This window comes from Urocampus carinirostris, chromosome 5 (genome assembly GCF_059441175.1).
Source record: "Urocampus carinirostris isolate Australia breed hairy pipefish chromosome 5, RoL_Ucar_1.0, whole genome shotgun sequence".
Classification (NCBI taxonomy): Eukaryota; Metazoa; Chordata; class Actinopteri; order Syngnathiformes; family Syngnathidae; genus Urocampus; species Urocampus carinirostris.
Genome location: NC_142353.1, coordinates 21196017 through 21216439, shown reverse-complemented (window position 1 = coordinate 21216439; position 20423 = coordinate 21196017). Strand labels below are relative to the sequence as shown.

General features: G+C 40.0%; 1 protein-coding gene across 1 annotated transcript in view; it reads left to right on the top strand.

Annotated features, from left to right (window-relative positions):
* Nucleotides 1-223: 223 nt before the first annotated feature.
* ptch1 (patched 1) overlaps nt 224-20423 on the top strand; it is a 63627-nt gene continuing 43427 nt past the window's right edge. The window contains exons 1-10 of the mRNA XM_088336138.1: nt 224-384; nt 1289-1358; nt 2551-2642; nt 5553-5751; nt 5854-5975; nt 7607-7754; nt 10880-11011; nt 11091-11246; nt 13350-13448; nt 16935-17060. Coding sequence (XP_088192264.1) covers nt 254-384; nt 1289-1358; nt 2551-2642; nt 5553-5751; nt 5854-5975; nt 7607-7754; nt 10880-11011; nt 11091-11246; nt 13350-13448; nt 16935-17060 — 1275 coding nt within the window. The 5' untranslated portion in view covers nt 224-253. The remainder of the gene's footprint in view (nt 385-1288; nt 1359-2550; nt 2643-5552; nt 5752-5853; nt 5976-7606; nt 7755-10879; nt 11012-11090; nt 11247-13349; nt 13449-16934; nt 17061-20423) is intronic.

The following is a 20423-nucleotide window of genomic DNA, read 5'->3' as shown; positions in this document are numbered from 1 at the left end:
TCACTTTGCTGGGTCTCATAAAAAGCTAAGTACAGGAGTGGTATGAAAATTGCTTGAGCTATGTTGGTTATGCGGGTCCAAAATCCAATTTGTTATAAAAAAATTGTCAGCTGTAACTGATGTCTTAGTAATTTGTCAAACACACACACGCATCAAACATTACCATCATTAATTTCTGTACCCTTTCCTAACAGTGGGCGGGCGTGTGAACCAGGAACTGAAGTACACTCGACAAAAGATCGGCGAAGAAGCCATGTTCAACCCCCAGCTCATGATTCAGACACCACGCCAAGAAGGAGACAGTGTGCTAACAGTGGACGCCATGCAACAGCACCTGGATTCAGCCCTGCGAGCCAGCAGAATTCACGTTTACCTTTATAACCGGTAGATATCTAGTGGTTTCATCATTTTTGATCATTAAAGGAGTTATCCTGGTAGAGCTAGTATAATGTTGAAATAAAATATATGGTGGAATGATTTCAGTACTGTGAATTCAGGACCTGATTATAAGCAGCACCCAAAGGAAAAAAACATTTTGTACATACATAGGCCACACCTAACCATCAGCCGCATGTGCCCACATTAAAACATGAAAAATTTACAAAGAAAGACGGTACACAGAAAGATTTAATTATGTACGGTCTCTTAACCCCTTAGCAATCTGACGGACTACCGGCAGGCCACTGGACTTTTAGAAGGAGAATTATCATGATCAGTCTGAAACAAGATATCCGAAAACTATAAAGCCAGCGTAACTCACCATTAAGTCCCCTGGCCATCTTCAACTTTTTTGAATGTCCGCAAAAATCGAGCCGTTACATCAAGAACAACTCATAGATTATTCCCGAACACACGATAATGCTTACAGATAAATAGAAATCCGCCTTAAAAATTTCTGCTTCGTTGGATTTTGCTTTTTGTAATGCGTTCGTTTCGCCACATTATATCCGTTTACAAATTAACAGACTTGTAAAATTATTCCCAATGTGGTAGTTAGCGTTCTATTGACACTTTTTCCATGACGAAGGCCTGTCTGTTCATGCTAGTTATATTTATGCACAAAGCGCAAAATTACATTAAATTCTCGTCTTCCTCGACACATTCCTTCCACCTGTCTCACTCTTACCTTTACTGCTCGAGTGCCCCTGGCGGCCATGAGAAAAAATGCATAAATTAGTCGCATCATTGCATAAGACGCAGGGTTTAAAGATTGTGACAAAATTCGTCGCTAATAGTCTGGAATTTACAGTACTCCTTAGGGTTTAACATTTCTTGCTTTTTTTTTCAGACAATGGAAATTGGAACACTTATGTTACAAATCAGGAGAGCTTGTCACAGAAACACATTATATGGATCAGGTAAGATTGAAAAACAGCTCTTTTCTCTCATTATGGTTAAATTTCAATCTGCTTGTACAGAGGTACCTCTTTATACAAGTTCATTTCATTCCGGATCGTGCTCGTTGGTCGAACTGCCAGTTTAATGAACAAATTGTCCCGTAATGAAACGATTAAAAACTAATTGGTCTGCTCCCGTCCTCCCAAAAGCATACAAAAGCTATAGCTATGAAACACATCTATCTTCCTCATCACTAAAAACACGTCCAACTAGTAACTGAATATAAAAACCAGTAATAAGATAAATAAGATTATATTTAGAAAATCAAATTTTATTATGAGTGCTGAAATAAATGTTTGCTCGTGGTGTGTAGGAAGAGGGGGTTGCAAGGAGAAGTCACAGAGATTAAATACCTGTCAAATTATATGTTTTGCCTGTATTTTTAGAAGTTTTTTGATAATTTCACATGTATGCCGCATACAATTTGTATACGGGATTTTCTTTTTTTTTTTTTAGACCCATCTCGTTTTGCTCATTTCAACTCTAATCTGGATCATAACTCATATTACACGCCATTACTTTAGATTGTTACTCTACCCCTTTTTCTACTCTCTACTCACTGTCTTGCTGTGGGTTGGTGACACGTTGTGTTTGTCAGGTTTATTATCACTTAATAAGGAGGATTTACAATCATTGATAAGGGGAGCAATTGGGAGATGTTGACAGGTGTGAGAACATACACGAAATAATTAACAGCACCATTTTTTACTTTTTATTTTCTTGCCTGTAGTAGTTTGCATGCACAAACTAGACGAGCAGGTGCTGGCTGTAAGCAATCACAACTTTCCCCCAAAAACGTGTATACTCAAATTCTCATGTTTAAAGGTGCTTGTAAAAAGAGGTACCACTGTATAAGAGATTATTTTGAGTACAATTCAAAATTTGACAGGATAAAAAGGAAATTATTGGACACGGCTCTTGTACTCATCCTCACCTAAATATAATATTGATTCAACATTCTTGAGGTTCGCCTTCATAATCCAATAAATGCAGTACTATACAAAAGCCGCATTAAGATATTCCCTTCACAATTGGGTTAATCGGAATTTCTTTTTTTTTTCAACGTTATGGTGATAAAGATTCCACAACCAGAAAACGTTTTACTGGTCCAGGATTCTATTTTAAGATGACTTAACTTGTATGTGTCTTTAGATCATTGAAAAGCTTCATCCCTGTCTCATCATCACACCTCTGGACTGTTTCTGGGAGGGAGCCAAGCTTCAGTCTGGGATGGTCTATTTACCGTGAGTATTTTCTTTTTAATCGAATCATTAGGATACCTAATGCAATCTTCAACCAATGTCCTTGCTTAATGAATTAAGAATTGATTGTAGATGTAATATTGCTATGTCTTTATGTCATTTGGTTCCCTTTCGTATCCTCCGTATTATTTTCTTTGTCATGTTTGAGGGAATTTTATAATGCTTAGTTTTTTTCCCACCCAATGTTGTGTTGCTGGGCGTTCTATTTGGGCGAGGTTGTTGGGGCCGTGGTTTGTTGAAAAACCGCTAAGGAGCCACATGGGGGTGCCAGAGAGCCACAAGGCTGTATGCACCACCAGAGACGTTTGTACACGATGTGGCAACCTGGAGAATGAAAGGCAGGTTTTAGATTTAAAAACACTCAACCAAGAGGCTCTCCAGATTGGAACAAAAGAAGGTTAATTGATTATTTCAAAACGGTTATGAGGCTGCGGCTACTTTTGTGACAAAGTCCAGACTTGATTTGAGGGACCGAGCCTGAAGTAAACCCAAAGATGCACCTCGGCGCTGCATTTCGGTGACACACGTACTTCAGCCGAAGAAGGCACTATTGTGCCAAAGCCCAGACTTTGGCGCCGAAGTATGCATGGTCTTGAAATGCAGCTTTGGGTTTACTTCAGGCCAGTCCCTGAAGTCAAGTTAATTGTCAGGTTCGGGATGGTTCGTGCTTTTATACCTGTGGGCCGGGTCGGGTTGGGCTTGATATTTTAGGCCTGATATTACCTCTACCCTCTAGTTAACTGCCAATCAGTCTGAGGTGTAGGATTCCTTTAGCTCTGATTTAGCGGTGATGGACAACAGTTTGTGCCATGTGACTGGCTGGCAACCAGTTCAGGGTGTCCCCTGCCCACTGCACGATGATAGCTGAGATGGGCTCCAGCACCCCTGCGACCCTACTGAGGATAAGCGGTGCAGATAATGGATGGATGGATGGATGGACAACAGTTTCTCTGTTTAAGAAGATGTAGATCTCTGGATCTTGTTTTTTATATTTAATGTGTGCTTTACCAAGCACACTCAACCTAACCATCAGACTCCACAAGCGCATGTCGAGTGTGATTGTGTGTGTCCTGAATTCGTTCCCTCTGAAGGCTCTATTGTAGTGCCTGCTGGCATGCGTATCGCTGGTGATCGCTTCTCTTCAACCCTGGGCCTCACATCATTGTCTGGCCTTTCTGTTACTAATGGCCTGCTGCTACAGTAATACTTTTTCTGCATTGTCCTGAATATGTCTTTGCGTGCAAATATTGGTACTTGAGTTTTTATTTCTCACTGGCTAAAGTCCAGTCAGCTTGAACAGCGTTTACCTATAAATTTACACACGCATGCTTCAATTTATCCTCTTGGTGCGAAGAAGTAGATGAAGTTTTTACCCTGTTCTGGTTGGGAGGATGGGAATAATAACCCAAGCCTGGTTAAGCACATACAATGTGCTCTGAATGACAGAGGGAGAAAAATGGAGGTTTAGGCTGGAATGTGCGAGGCATAGAGAGCTTAGAAAGGACAAGGAGCGCTTGGAGCAGGAATCCGACCCTGGCACTTGGAGCCCCTCTCTCCTCACCCTTGACCTCCAAGGATTTAAATGAAAGAAATTATTCTTTAACATGAACACCTTTTAATCAGCCTCATTCAATGAATCACATGCTCAGATTTATATATTTCTCATACATACGAGCACCTCAACTCATGAGAACTTCGATACACGATTTTTTTTTAAAACCGAAAATCTTGCTCATCTTACCAAGTAAGATCCAAGCCACAAGCATTCCCAGATGCTACCACTAGAGATTGCTTGAGACCACTCACTGCCCATGATTTATCACTGCCTGCATCAGATCAGTTTAGTTTGCGCATGCGCCTCCCGCCATCAGGCACCTTTTTCCGTGCCCTTGGTTATACCTGAAGAGTACTTGTATTCCGCAGCGTGTTCGTTTTGATCACATCTCTTTAAACTCATTTTACAGCATCTCCTTTATGTTACTTTCTGTGACCTTAAGAGTCCTGGAGACGGAAATGGTAAGGTGTTTGAAAAAGAGGAGAATAATGACAATTAAAACGAGGCAAGTAATAATAGAAAAACACGAGCGCAGTAGTAGTGTGAGTACAATCGGTATGCAGTGAGTGCCGATCACAAAGCCGCGGAAGAATTTACCCAGTGCTTCACTGCAATAATTTCAGAGGGAGATTATAATACTTTTGCAAAAAAAAAAATCTGTGAAAATGAAGAAAAACAGGGAAGCTGATGTTTACGTAGGAGATCAGAGAGGTGCGAGCTAAGTGGTAAAAAGCTGCTGCTTTGGTTTCGTATAAATAACATCCAGATAAAGTGGCGATTGGACATGCAAAAAAACATTTTGTGTGTTCATGTTGATTTAAAGTAACAGTTACTTTGACTTTAATCATATAGTAAGTTCCAACGTATCATTAAAAGTCACAATCACTCCTTTGGCAAATAACACCCTCCCCCCTCCACTCCTGCAGTTCTGACCATGCACACACATTCGTTATGGCGACTTGCATCTCTATTGTGAGTGCTCATGAAAACTCGCATTATTTTGTTTAAGTATCATCTTATTTATTTTATTACTGTATTTTTAATGTTAAATTACTCGTTGAGTGTCTTTAGTGATTTGGAAGATGTTTTTATAGCGGTTCACTTGTTTTTCTCTGAGAGAACGGTCACGGACCAATTCTTTTTTAATTATTTATTATCAAGAAAGTTTGCTCGTTACATGATCAATTTACACTACGGGCACGATTCTGGAACGCACGTCCCACTGTATTTTTTATTTAGAGAGGTGTCATTGGGAAAGTGTTTGGTAAGGAAATAATGAATAAAGTAAGAAAGATGGTGGAAACATCTTGTAAGATTGTTTTAATTTTCTCTGCCAGTGGTAAAGACCCTCTGCAGTGGACCAATTTTGACCCAAAAGACTTCCTGGAGGACCTGCGGCGTGCGCACTTTCCCGTAGAGAGCTTCGAAGTCATGTTAGAAAAAGCAGATGTCGGCCACGGCTACATGGATCGACCCTGCTTAAACCCCACCGACCCCGATTGCCCCCTCACAGCCCCCAATAAGAACTCCACCAAGGTAAGCCTCTGGGTGTGTATTTTTCGGCTCAATGTTGAAGTTTTAAGTGCAGCTGTTGACAGTTTGTTTTCCTGTCCTTTTGGGGTATTATTGCACCAAAAGCCATTAAATGTGGCATGGACGCTGAGTGGTGGCTGCTATGGTTTGTCCAGAAAGTACATGCACTGGCAGGAGGAGCTGATTGTAGGCGGGACCACTAAGAATGACAGTGGACCCTTGCTCAGGTTAGTCTCTAAAGCTTTCCTCCAAGTTTATTTTGAAAAATGTCTGTTCTGATCTTTCTTTTGAAATGGGAGTGCGTGTGTCTCGCTCAAAATCAAATATCGCAGTGATAAGCGGACTCCAATGAAGTGTTCCATCTGCTCCATTTCAGCAGACTTCTTGCATAGACGCAACACTACACACACATACATTCTGTACATAAACACAGTACTTGTGCTCACTGCCATTGCCTTGCCAGTTCATCTAAATATAACAAGTTTTTAGCTGCACCAGACCAAATTTGAAAACAGGCACCCAGTCAAATCTTTCAGGTCAAATAGAGGTCCCCTTTTTTAATGATACCAGATTTTTTGTGCACTCATAAATGAATGTGCATAAAATATGCATCTAAATGTTATACACTACACAACATGGAAACATATGTTGGACTGGAGAGGGATGAGCGCCACCGGCCAGTACTTGCCCAAAACACACCACAGGTAGTGGTGCTCCCACGACCCTAATATTCTCACAATAAAGTCCAAAGTGCAAAATATATCAAAAAAAAACTAGCAGACACAATTTCAAATGGAAGCATTGTACAACTTTCAGTTTGGTTTTATAAAATTGTGTTTATATATTTTTTTAAATATAATATTATGTCTTTATATAAACATCTCAGTTTTCAACCATAATAGATTAAAAAAATATATTTATCTTTATATAAATGTAACTGAAATATCAAGACGTCTGTAAAGAACCAGAACTGGATGAGGACCCAAACCTATGACGTTTCTCACACAAGCCTTTTATTTTACGGGAATGGGGAGTCATGCACGTTAGGCAGCGGTCTGGCGTGAAATGATAGGAAGCCAGAGCCCGACGAGATCGATACCTATTGCCCGAGTAGATAACGGACAGATAGGGTCGATACCGGACAGGACGGGACTGACAGGATTGATAATGAAACAGGATATCGAAATGAAACAGGACAAACTAGAAGGGAATACGGTAAAATGGTTCTAGCTAGACGAACGTGACTAGTGTATAATACAGGCACTTATTTTGGTGTGTTACGACTAGATTTCAGTAGCTAATCAAATAAAGTTTCTTAGAATTCTCCATCCTGTGATGATAATGATACTTGCAGATGTGTTGATTAGCGAATGATGCAAAGACAAACATTTGCCTCTGCGTCATGTTCAGGTGTATTAGATTTCCGTGCCATAAGCATTCTGAAGAATAACATTCAGCAATATGATGCGGGCATGAGGACTGAAGCATCTTTTATTCTCATAAGTTTTCCTCTTTCACTTTGAAGTGGCCATACAACTCAAGCACGACACTCTCTGTAGTACTCAAGTCAACATGCATTGCTGCGAGAAGATTGTAGGGTCCAAATCTCACCTTTGGCCTGAATTCATACCTTTAATCCTGTATATGTTTTGCAACCTCTAAATTTGACATGAGGGATAGCCTATTAAAAGAAAAACTCTGTTGCTGAAGCACCTCTTTGGGATTGTTGCCCAGTTGTCCTACTATCTGTGCTCTTATTATGCATCTTTGCATTTTTTTAATCTTTCTTTGAAAAAAATGAAGACAACAAACACCACTTGTATTCTCTCCTGAAAGTGATTGTCTTTTCTTTCTCCAGCGCTCAAGCTTTACAGACCATGTTCCAGCTGATGACTCCCAAGCAGATGTTTGAGCACTTCAGAGGCTATGAAGAGGTTTCCCACATCAACTGGAATGAGGAAAAGGCCGCGGCCATTCTGGAAGCCTGGCAAAGGAGATATTCTGAGGTATTCTTTCACACAATAATGAATCTCCTCTCAATCCTTGACCATGATATTGTAAAGTATGAGCGGGTTACATTGTGATTATGCATGCAGGTGACGCTAGCCAGCCCTATGGTATTTGGTAGCAGGTGGTAGTGGGCATACTGTAGGACAAAGGTAAGAGCTTAAACCCAATCAGAGTCCGAGCCAACTGTGATTTCAGCCAATTTCGTGCCTAAAATGTGAAACATTACGTTAGGGTTTGGGCGGGCTTCTCTTTCGCTGACTTTTTTAAAAACTTACATACATTTCTGGATGAGTGCGTAATGCGCTGTCAGTGTCAGAGCTCATAGTATGAGCCATGATGTGCAACAAACACCGTGATTAAATCAGTATCTTGTCACAACTCACTGTATGCTAATGCGTTTCGAGGCCGTGGGTAGTTTTGGCAATGATAGACCGTCAATGATAAAAAAATCGTCGGTGGATATAACCTCTGCAGACACAGAAGTATTAAATATATAAACGTTTATAAAGTGTGGTTTAAATGAGATTTTGCTACAGAAGACAGGTTTTATTTTTTTTAATTCTAAATCACCTTCTAGGAGGGCACGGCAGCTAAGTGGTTAGCGCGTCCCGAAAATATTCTGAGGTCATGGGATCAAATCCAGCTACCAGCCTTCCTGTGCAGAGTTTGCATTCTCTCCCCATGCTTGCGTGAGTTTCCTCCGGGAACTCCGGTATCCTCCCACATTCCCAAAAAATGCATATCAGATTAATTGGCCGGTCCAAATTGTGTCAAGAACCAGAACAGGATCAGGACCCAAATGCATGACGTTTTCACACAAGCCTTTATTTTATGGAAATAGGGAATCATGCACGTTAGACAGCGGTCTGGCGTGGAAATACAGGAAGCCAGAGATCAATTCCAATTGCCCGAGTTGATATTGGACAGACGTGGTCGATACTGGACAGGACGGGACAGACAGACAGGCTAGATAATGAAACAGGATATCGAAAACAAACAGGGCAAACAAGACGGGAACGATAACTGGAGAGAATAGAAACAGGACAAAAATAGACGGGAACGAAACTGGAAACTGATAGTTAACAGGACAAAAATAAACGGGAAGAATACCGGATTGGAAAATACCAACAGGAAAATAGGACCGAGTCAGAACCCACGTCTTACGGGGCAGAGATTCGTTGATGGGCTGACAACGGAAGCGTGACAGCGCTGAGCTTAAAGTAGACAGAAAGCCAATCTTTTTTTAGGCCCGATATTACCTCTAGTGTAGGAGGGTATAGTAAAGTAGTAAGCTGGACATGTGTGGAATGCATTAGGACCAGTCAGATCTCTCATACAATCACTTTCCCAGCTGTGGCCCCATTGGTGGCTTGCCTGTGACATCATCTATCCCCCACCCCACACAGAACCCCTGTTTGAAACACACTGACCTCAGTTTGTGCGGGCATGCGCACTATTCATCGTATGACCCCCTGGGGTGCACCCACACAAAAAGATTATTAGTTCAATGGCTGTATATGTATATTTTTCCATCAGTGCTTGTAATACAAGTTATATGTGTCGTGCTGTGTTGTGTATATGTTTGACGCATTGGGCATTCCTGCGAGGTATGCTAACAGGGTGCAAGTGTGTGTGTCCGTGCTGTGTGAACAAGAGGGTGTGTGTCAGCCAGCCACGATTCCCGCTCAGCAGTAACTGCAGGTCAATGTTGAAGACATCTGTCTGTACACAGATAGGAAGACAGGGAGAAGGTGGCTCATGGACTTTCTTACAAAAGCATGTTTATACACAGCTCTGATTACCTCCCCCAGGGATATTACATTTTTTGTAAAGTTTTTTTTCTGATAAGCTTTTTTTATGAACAATTTTGTGTCAGATTAGATTTTTATATATCTTTACGTGGTGGACAGCTTACTTCGTTGCCTTGGCAGTTTGTATGAAGTAAGGTTTCAGGATCTGGCACACCACCTTACCCCAGAGGGAGACATAATCTCCACACACCTTTCACTAATTATCTTAAAACTTTATATTGACTGATCAGACATTACACTGCGGCGGGTCATTGCCATTTTCATGCAACTCTATCCGGTCTTCAATTTAGGGTTAGTTTGTGTTTCTGTTATAGACACTTTTTAGTTGTTTGTAAATTTCTTTGCATTTTCATTTTCTGTTTGGTCTTTGTTTCTGGTTTGGATATGGGCAGATGTGATTTTGTTTGGAAATGTAAATTGTTGTTTTGTGACCCCTTGTTTGTTTGTTACTTTGTTCCTTGTATTTCCATTTTGGTCTTTGGTTCGGGTTTGGATATTGTCATGTTTGATTTTATATGGACGTGTTATTTGTTTTGTGACCCCTCTTTTGTTTGTTACTTTGATGCTTGTTTGTTATTTCTTATATGACCCCTTTTCGTTTTTAATTTGTTCCTTGTTTTGTTAAATTCTGTCCTCATTTTGAGCACCGCTTTCTCAGTTCCTGCTTCTCTCCACTTCGGTCCACCCCAAAACGTAACAGAATGACCGGACCCTTTTACGTTTACTTTACATTGTTACAAAGCACTATTATTTTTTTTATTTTCAAACATTGCATTTTTATTATTACTTTGGCCAATTTCTAAGATGTACTTTCCAATTATTTTTCCCCTTTTATGTGGATGGTCTTGTATCATTTTTTTTTCCTCTTCAAAGTCTTCATGACATGTTTACCCTGGAGTGCCATGTCTAATCTTGTCGCATACAATGTTTCACAATGTTTATATCAATGACAATGAAGACAATTCAATTCAAATAAGTTTAAAACAAAATGCGCGTTTATATATTAGTTCATGTATTTTTGTTTATTATTCAAATCAGTACAGTTTTTTTTAAATAGATAGTTTTTTTTTTTTTACTAATAGGAAGCTTTAAATAATACACAATGTCCTTTTAACAATTCAATACAATGTGCTCAATGGAAGTCTACTCGTGGTCCTACAAATGTTAGTATGTAATATTTTATACACTCTCAAAGGTTTTGGAGAGAATTTAGAGGGAGATTCTTTTATCCCATTATTATTTTATTTGTTCGTTCCATTAGGGACAAATAACTTAGTCATTCTATGCTAATCCCTTTGAATTTATTTCAGGTTGTGCTGCAAAGTGTGGCAGCCAATTCCTCCCAGAAGGTCTTGACTTTCACCACCACCACTCTGGAGGATATTCTCAAGTCCTTCTCCGACATAAGCGTCATTCGCGTGGCCAGCGGTTACTTGCTGATGGTAGATGACGCGGGCTTTAATCTAAATCCGTACAAGATCAAGTATTCCTTTATGTGTCATCTTCTTTGTGTTTCCCCAGCTGGCCTACGCGTGTCTGACCATGCTGCGATGGGATTGCGCCAAATCTCAGGGGGCCGTTGGCTTGGCAGGCGTCCTGCTGGTGACTCTCTCTGTGGCGGCAGGCCTCGGGCTCTGCTCTCTGCTGGGAATCACCTTTAATGCAGCCACCACACAGGTAGTTCCAGAACTATTGATCAAGATTTAACTTTTTTTTTTTGAGTCTCGAATGGGACTGGTTAGCGCAGTAATTCCAAGCTGAGGGCTATAAATGACTTCTGAATGTAATATAGTGTGATTTACATGAATTGCATTATGTACAGTGCTGGGCGCATTACTGAAAAACAGTAATTAGTTACTTTTACTAGTTACTCATTTGAAAAGTAATTCCGTTACCACCCCATATTACTGACACTCTGAAAGTAACTATGTAGTTACAAATTACCGCATTGAAGACGACCCACTTAAACTGCTTTAAGTTAGCCACGTAAAAGAAGAAATTGAGGAAAACATGTACACCAACACGTGAAGGCAGTGAATCCCCTCATATTTTTTAGCATGGGCAATCCTGAAAGCATGCAAACAAACCATTAAGCCGAGACACTCCATATCCATTTTTTTCAAGATTTCCGGGCACTCTCCAAGACGTTCCCTTCTTTTTCTCCAGACATGAAGTATTGCAAAAATAATTTACTAAATAAAAAGACCAAACTTCAGATGACTTTAACCGTTAACGCTGTACTCACCTTTGCTCTATTGATTTTGTTATTCCTGTATAAGCCACGCTTCCTCCGCACGCACAGTCTACCATTCACTATTGGTGAAAAACAACCAAATTGCCATATATAAACGGATCCCCTGATTTCAGTATTTGATTTTATAAATGTAAACACAGTCGTTCTGAGCGTAAACGGTAGAGAAATTATCAGTACGTAGAATTTCAACAACCTTGTACTCTGTGCTTTAGACGGCACCACTGTAAATGCATTTAGTTGTAATTTGTTGGTAAATATAAACACACTCACTCTTTTTCAACGATGCTGGGGATCAGTTAGCGATAACGTTGTATATCATGATCTGCTTTTAATAAGTAGAAGATTAACACACCAAGGGGTAATGACAGTTTAGTTACAAAATTGTATTATTAACTCATTACAGAGAAAAGTATTTGCGTTCGTAACTCGTGAGTCCCAACAATAATTACTGGTATATAGTAATATATGTGTCCTTTCTTAAGAAACAAAAAAATAATTTTAGATAGACATCTCGGTTCCTGCGGTTCCTTGAAAACTCTTAAAAGACATTGAATTCATTATTCTAAAAATAAAGCCTTAATTGGCATTAAATGTCTACGAAGCACAATTTATTGTGTGCAAGAAATATTTGCCTTTTTTTGTTTTGTTTTTTTCAATGATTTTTTTGTCGACTCAGTCTTAAAATCGATTTGAAAAGGCATTAAAAAATATTTAAAAGTCTGGAATTTATTTTGCCTTAACTGTAGTAACATGTAAAGTGTTTTTGTTAAGATTTTTAATACAGTAATACCTCAACATACAAGCTGCTCGAGATACGAGAAATTTGAGATAGGAGATGTCTTTGGAACAAAAATCTTGCCCGACATACGAGAAAAATTCCAAGTATGAGAACTTCCAGATGCTTTTACTAGAGACCACTTGGCCGCTCACCGCCAACATGAGCTAGTCCCACTTACAATGATCTTTTCCGCCATACAGACGTGATCCCGCGCGCTCATGTTGTTATTTTTATAGCATTGCATCTCTCATGCTAGCGGGGAGTCAAGACGGAGGGATGAGGCCAAGAATTTAACGCACCTTGACAGAAAGTGACGACCCAGGCACCCGCTGACCGCCCCTGACTGGGCTATTTTTGTCTAATTTATGTCGTTTCTCTGTTTTGATTCTTAATTTTCTACTTGAATGTGTTTTTAATGATCAGTAAGATGGGTTATAGCGATTTACTGTAGGGTTAACTTTTGGGAGGCTGGTAACAGATTACTTGGTTTTCAGTTATTTAATATTGGATATATGAGCAATTCGAGATACCAGCACGATTCAGGAACAAATTAATCTCGTATGTAGCGGTCTCATCACATATACATAATCATATTGCTTCAATTAGAGAGAAAATTTTTTAATGACCCATCTCAGAAAATAGACTCAATTACCTCAGCAACTCACACTTTGTCCTACTGATAGGCCTGGTATACAAAAAAACATGACTAAAATATTCTACATGCATTGACGGTAATTGTTGGGTGCAGGTACTACCATTTCTGGCTCTAGGTGTTGGAGTGGACGACGTTTTCCTCCTCGCTCATGCTTTCAGTGAGACAGGACAGAACAAGAGGATCCCATTTGAGGTGATTTGAAGGCATTCACACATTTTTTGCTTTTGCACAACTATAATAGCTTGCATTGCCAGAAGAAATGCACAGTAACTGACAATTCAGCGTTGATTATTTAATTGGTATTTTAGCAGTATATATTTATTCATGTACAATGTGCACTTGTTTATAACGTGCAACCCTTAAGTTTTATCAAGTATTAGTATTACAATTTGTTTGACTTTTTTCAGCTCAAACGAATTATTGTAAGTGACAAACTTGTTGAATAGGTTACGCTTTTTTTTTCTGATATCATAAACTATGACCACAATACCAGAATTAAATGTAGAATGTCAATTTGATGTCCCTAGTCCGATTTACCATCAGATTCACCCAAAAATTGTTTTCTTTGTCTTGTTTTTTTGGTTTTACAGTGGGACCTCGCTACTTCACTCTTCGACGTTCGCGGCTTCAGAGCTTCGCGGCCTGTAATAGTTAAAAAAAAAAAAAAATCTATATATATATATATATATATATATATATATATATTTTTTTTTTCTTTCCTTTGAAGGGGCGTCGCTACTTCGCAGATTTTCACTTTTAGCGGGTGGTTTTGGTCCCCATTAACCGGGTCTAAAAAATAATCATTAAAAAAAATAATAATAATAATTTTTTTTTACTTGCGCCGCACCGCGGGTGCCGTTCGGTCGCTCCCGCAAGCGAGCCCCTAAGCCGCGGCGCGGGTACTTTCGGGCGCGATACGCACGACACCGCGAGAAGCCGAGCGCCCGGCATCTCCCGCTCGGGCCGCGATGGCCTTCGCCTCGGACTCGCCGGGTAGGTCGGGGGCTCGGCGCTGAGGGCGAGCAGCATGGCGGCGCAGTGGTTAGCGCGTGTGCGGCACAGTTCTGAGGTCGTGGGAACCTCCTGCGTGGGTTCAATTTTTTTTATTTTTTATTTATTTATTTGTTTTTTGTTTTTTTTAAGGTGCGCCGCTACTTAGCGTATTTTCACATATCGCGGGTGGTTTTGGTCCCCATTAACCGCGATAACCAAGGTCCCACTGTATATATATATATATTTGAGGACGAGTTTCTGTTTTCTCCATTCTTTAACATTTGTCTCTGGTACAGTTAGTTTTTTGGCTAGCTGCTCGATTTACGTGATTTTCAGCGTGATCGGCAACTTTGATCTTAAGAGAAGCGTCTAGAACAGGGGTGTCAAACTGATTTGAACTCGAGGGCCACACCATAGCACAAACATTCTCTCGGGGGCCGGACTAGTAGATTCAAGAGAAAGAAAAAGAGAAAGATGGAGGGAAAAGGAGAGAGGGCGGGACAAAGAAAGAGAAAGGGAGAGAGCGTGAGAAACAAAAGAGATAAAATGAGAAGTCGGGAGAGAGGGGGAAAGAAAGGGAGTGTAAGAAAGAAATCCAAAGAGAAATAGAAATACAGAAGGACAGAAGAGAGAAAAGAAAGTGCGCAGGGTAGGGAGAGACGTCAGAGCAAAAGAAGTTAAAAAGACACAGAGAGAAAGAGAGAAAGAGCAACAAAGGAAGAGAAAAAGAGAGACACAGAGAGTGAAAGAGAGAGAGACAGAGTGGGAGAAAAGGGGTGGAAAAGAGGGAGAGCGAGAGAGAGAAAAAGAAATACAAGTACAGTGTCTTTGTTGGAGGCAACATCAAGTTGCCCTATTTCAACCTGCAGCTTGTTTTTCTCTTGCGCTTCTCTGAGTGTTGTCTGGCGGGCCGGATTCAATCCCTTAGCGGGCCTGATGTGGCTCGCGGGCCGCCTCTTTGACACCTGTGGTCTAGAAGGTTTCCTCTTTGTAGGCCGAATTGCCATTTAACAGGTACCATCATAGCTTTAAAATTAAGAAGAAGACTGAAGTGAAACTTTGTACTCTTAAGTATTTGCGCAAAACAGAGATACTTAATTCACGTTTCAGTGAGGAACCCCGCCTATGCACTTGAGCCATCGAGAATTACCTAATTTATTATAAAACATGAATGCTTGTCATTTGGATATTGTTTCTGAAAATACACTGTAGGCGTCTTGTGGGTCAAGCAACACGGTTGCATTCAATGTTTTTCGATATTGTTTATCAATATTTTCGACTGATCAATCAATACGTAAATCTACTAAGACCTCGTGTTTGAAGCGGACCCAAACTTTGATTTCTTTTTTTTAGTTACAACAATGCATGTTATAGACAATAACTAAAATATTTCATTTAAATTGAAATAAAGGCGGTGCCCTACTTACAAACGAAATTGGTTCCGGATGTGGGTTCGTAAGTTGAATTTGTTCGTAAGTTGCTTCAGTGCTATATTTTGTATGTTTAAAGTTTATATCCGTATGTTTAAGGCTTGTATAAGTAACCTTTATTTCACTAAAAAATAAACATCTAATAAATATCTACAAAGATAAATAAAGTTAAGTTTAACTTACTTTTGGAAGATGAGCTTCAACAGTTTGGCAACTTCCTCTTCCGTGGTAGAAAGTGGCCGAAAAAAAGCGATCCGACCATTTCATCAACCGCATCAAGCTTTCTCATTTCACTTTCGTTTCAAAAGAAACGGTTCGCCTCTTCTTTACACTTTACACCAACCATATTGAATGGATGTACGAGATATTAAACAATAAAAACGTCAAAGTTCTTAGCCCGCTAGAGATTTAGTACACGTAGGATGTTTGCACATGAACTAGTAAGTAGAAGCCGTATTTCTCCTTTGGGGTGGATGCCAGGTGACCTCTCACAGCACCACACAGTGACGGAAAGAAGCACTACAGTAATGTCCTGTACTCGAAAAAGTGTTCACACAATACAAAATCTAACTTGCAGCAATGTCCGGATATTTTTCGACATCCAGAAAAAAATGTTCGTATCTACTGTTTTACGTAAGTCGAATGGTCGTAAGTGGGGGAGCGTCTGCATTTGTTCATACACTAAAGCAGACCTGTGTGAAGCCAGTTTTGCAAGGCATCAGGTTAACTTGTCATTGCAACATGGATTTTTAAACATGTGTTCTAGAGCCGTGTGTGTTTTTTTTGTGATAATTTAATCTCCTGTATGGGAAAACAGGCATGCATTTGCTTGTTATTGTTATTTCCTGCGCTCCCTCAACCACCAACTTCCTTTGAGCAGATGAAAATGAAACATAGCTGTACCAGATCGTTCCTGTCTTTTCACTCTCTAGCACACACATGCACAAACATGCCTTCTTGCAGACGCTCCCTGTGTGGTCCCGCACGTCGTCAAATCTTCACACAGTTGCCGCAAAACCCTTTGATACTTATCCACTTGCATTTTAATCTTGGGAAAAAAATGTTGTCCAAGAATTTCTTTCTTTTTTTCTCACTCTCTCTCTTGTATAACCTGATAGCACCTAAGCTTACTGCACTTACTGTCAATCAGCATCAGGGCAAATGACAATGCTCCATCTCATGTATTACACATTTGCCTGGGGCAACAGTTGCATCAATAAAGCAGTAAGTCATATTTATGTCTTGTCTGTCGTAGGACCGCACAGGAGAATGTCTAAAGAGGACAGGAGCCAGCGTGGCCCTCACTTCTATCAGCAACGTCACCGCGTTCTTCATGGCTGCACTCATTCCCATTCCCGCGTTGCGGGCATTTTCATTACAGGTACATGCTGTTCAAATTCCTATTGATTTTCTTATCCTTTTGGACAATTTCAAAAATAGAAATTTTGAGGGGGGGGGGAACTTTTTGTAAGATTAATCGGCAGTGTTTTAGATGATATTTGAAGGTCTAACATAAAATTCAAATCATGGAGTATCTATTTATTTATTTATTTATTATTTTTCTGAAACCAAAAATGCACATTTAATCGTTTTCGGCACAAACATTTCCGGTGCTGAAAATTTGCTGCATCCCTACAAAATACATCAGGGGGTCTCCACCCTTTTTCAAGCTGAGAGCTACACCCAGTTTAGTGTATATTTCTAAAATAACAACATGTTATTACTATATTGTTACTATGTTATTTCTTGGTTAACTATTGGAAGTAGGGTTCGATAGACTCAGTCAACTACTGAAAAAAATAGCACTGGTGAGCAGTTTTCAGAACAGGTCCACGGTCACTTAAGCTGTAGATCCCTGAAATACATGATTTGTTTGGGTTTTCCTCAATTTTGACATTATTTATTGCAACAGAAAATGCAAAATTATATTGCAATATTACGTTTTTTTTCTACATCCCTACTAATTACTCTGCAATGGGTGAAGAGCACTTGTGAAAAACAGTATTGAGAAACATGCCCAGAGTTCCCACTTTATTATCGTTTTTCTTATTGGTGATTAGCGGGGCTATCCAATAGGGCAGGGGTCGGGAACCTTTTTGACTCAAAGAGCCATAAAAGCAAAATATATTAATTTTATTTTGGGAAAGAGCCACACCATATATTATGAGACAAATTTACTCAATTGCTAAACCCGCGCCCCAGACAAAAGCTTAGTCTTCAGCACATTTATTTTTGATGATTTGATAAAAATTATGAAAAGAGAATAATGCCAGAGCCCGTGTCCCAAAATCAACAAACATACCATTTTAAACTTGTGTCTTTCTTGCAATTACTCGAGATCGGTTAAACTCATTTTGACCCTTTTTTTCATACATATTGGTTTCAAAACCAGATGTAAGCTGTTATTTTGTAAAAACGTCACAACATTCTGCAAACAGGGAGCCTGATGTGCTTATGCGTAGGGCGAGAGATGGGAGGGAGTGCTTGCACTTTTTGCATAGCTCCACCCATCCCTCCCACTCACCCAATCAAAAAACTTTAAGTTCTCTTCAGGTGTTTTGGCGTATTTACAGTGTGTTCTGTGGATTCATCATAAGGTATCTGAACACTAAAGAGAGATCATATAGTGAGGTTTTATATAACGGATTCTTTAGCGATGTACAGCCAGAACGAGTTTTTTTTTTTCGTGTGACACCTTGACTGTAAATTGTAGTGAAAACGTGCCCTATATATTCTGCCAAGCACTATCTCAATGTTAGCTTTGGTTTGGCTTTGTGTGTATCTGAACAGGATTAGTTGCCTACGTTTTGGACGAGATGGAGAAAATTTGCATGCAATCGAATTTGTCTCCGAGCCATAGGTACTTATAGAAAGAGCCATATATGGCTCGCGAGCCATAGGTTCCCGACCCCTGCAATAGGGCATGGATGCCAAATTCATTTTTACTGAGGGCTACTTCAGCAAAAATGGCTGTCCTCAAAGGGCCCAATGTAACTTCTAAATGTAACTAAATGTGATTCAATGGTATGTAAAATAAACGTAACTACTCCCTCGTGTAAAACAACTCTTAATTTATTCATTATTAAGTCACAAACATTAAAGTTGCATCAGGAAAAAATGTTGCTACACATGTATAGTTTGTTATAAACTAATTATTACAAAATATTCTAGAATATTCTTAGGAAAATTGTATTTCTCAGATCCACTCATGGCGTTGATATGAAACACTGCCATGTAGACACTGAGCGATCACTTCGCGGGTTTGAAGTCGACGGGCATGGTGGGAAATGTAGTTTTTGGTCAAAGAACTCATTCAACCCATTTATTTTTAGACACCTTTTTGAACTTAAGATCCCATTTTTGTTACTTATTGGCACAAAATTACTACCATTTTGATAACAAAAAACCAACTTATGTTATTACTATGTTGTTACTATGTTATTCATGGTTCACGGCTCTTAGTCGTCAGGGCAGCACTTCCTGTGGTGTATCTTGGTCAAGTAAAGCCTGGAGGAGCCCATCCCTGGGATTGGGTTTTCTCCCCCACGTAAAATGGGTAGTATTAGTTTCCATGGTTACTAGTAGATGGACAAGCCCCCCAGATCTGACTCAGATACAGCACCGTCATCATCTGGTCGTTGTTGTTGTCAGTCTGAAGCAGGAGTCAGGAATGAAGGTGTGGCTCTTTTCACGTGTTCACCTGGCTCTGCGATAAAATTCACTTTTTTAAAGCATGGAAAGCACTTTGGGAGGTCTTCAAAGGATTACAAAAGACCCATTTTTCAGGCACAGAATTTGTAGTGTTCCTCCCCACAAACATGCAGATATGTTTTGAAATATTCCACGTGGCATGGATCTCGATGAATGAATTAAGTAGGTTTGATCTCATAGCCCCTATGGCTGTGACGTCACCGATTGACACCAAGAACCAAAGCAATGGCCTGTTGAAAAACAGACGGCGATTGTAGTGATCATTCTGGTTTGGGCTTTTGACTGTTTCATCTGAGGCGCTTGATTTGATCATCTCAAGCTCCGGTAAGTCCACCTGCCGTCTTAATGCAGCGTGCGTTCTTTTTTTGTCTTTGCCTCCTTATGTGATTGTTACTTTTCCTTCCTTGTTTTTGCTGCGTGTTTTGCAATTTATATAATATTGTCCTGACAGCTTCCAGAGGCTTTCAGTTTTGTTTGGTCTAGGTTAGTCCCGTCAGCAGTCGGCCAGCCTGCTGTGCTCATAGTTTTTTCTTTCAGCTGGGTCGTGTTTGTTGCTGGTAGTTTTTTTGTTGTTGTTTGCTCGCGGTTATCCTGGCTGCCTACTGCATTGTTTCAGTCAGCCAGCCTCCTGTTTTTCCGCCAATCGGTCCCGGTTAGCCATTTTTAGCAGCCGGCTAGCATGCCTGTGTGGTTTTTTTTGCCAGTTTGCCCCATTTTGGCTGCTCACAAATTGTTTTACCATTGCTCCACCCACCTGCGGCACAACGCTAGGCATTCTCCACAATAACTACTGAAACTTGGCTTAAAACACTTTAAATTTTTCTGACTAGTTAACATGTAAACCAATAGGGTGACTGGCTTGCTAGGGTGCTAGTGTGCTTCACGTGAGGCAAAGTTTATGAAGTCAAAGATGAGAGACTGTCTTCAAAATGTATTATCTCTGAAAATAATTGGAACATACCAATGGTGTATATATAGATATTATGCAAAAACATGTACTATTTTCTCAAATTTTATGTTTTACAATTTCGGG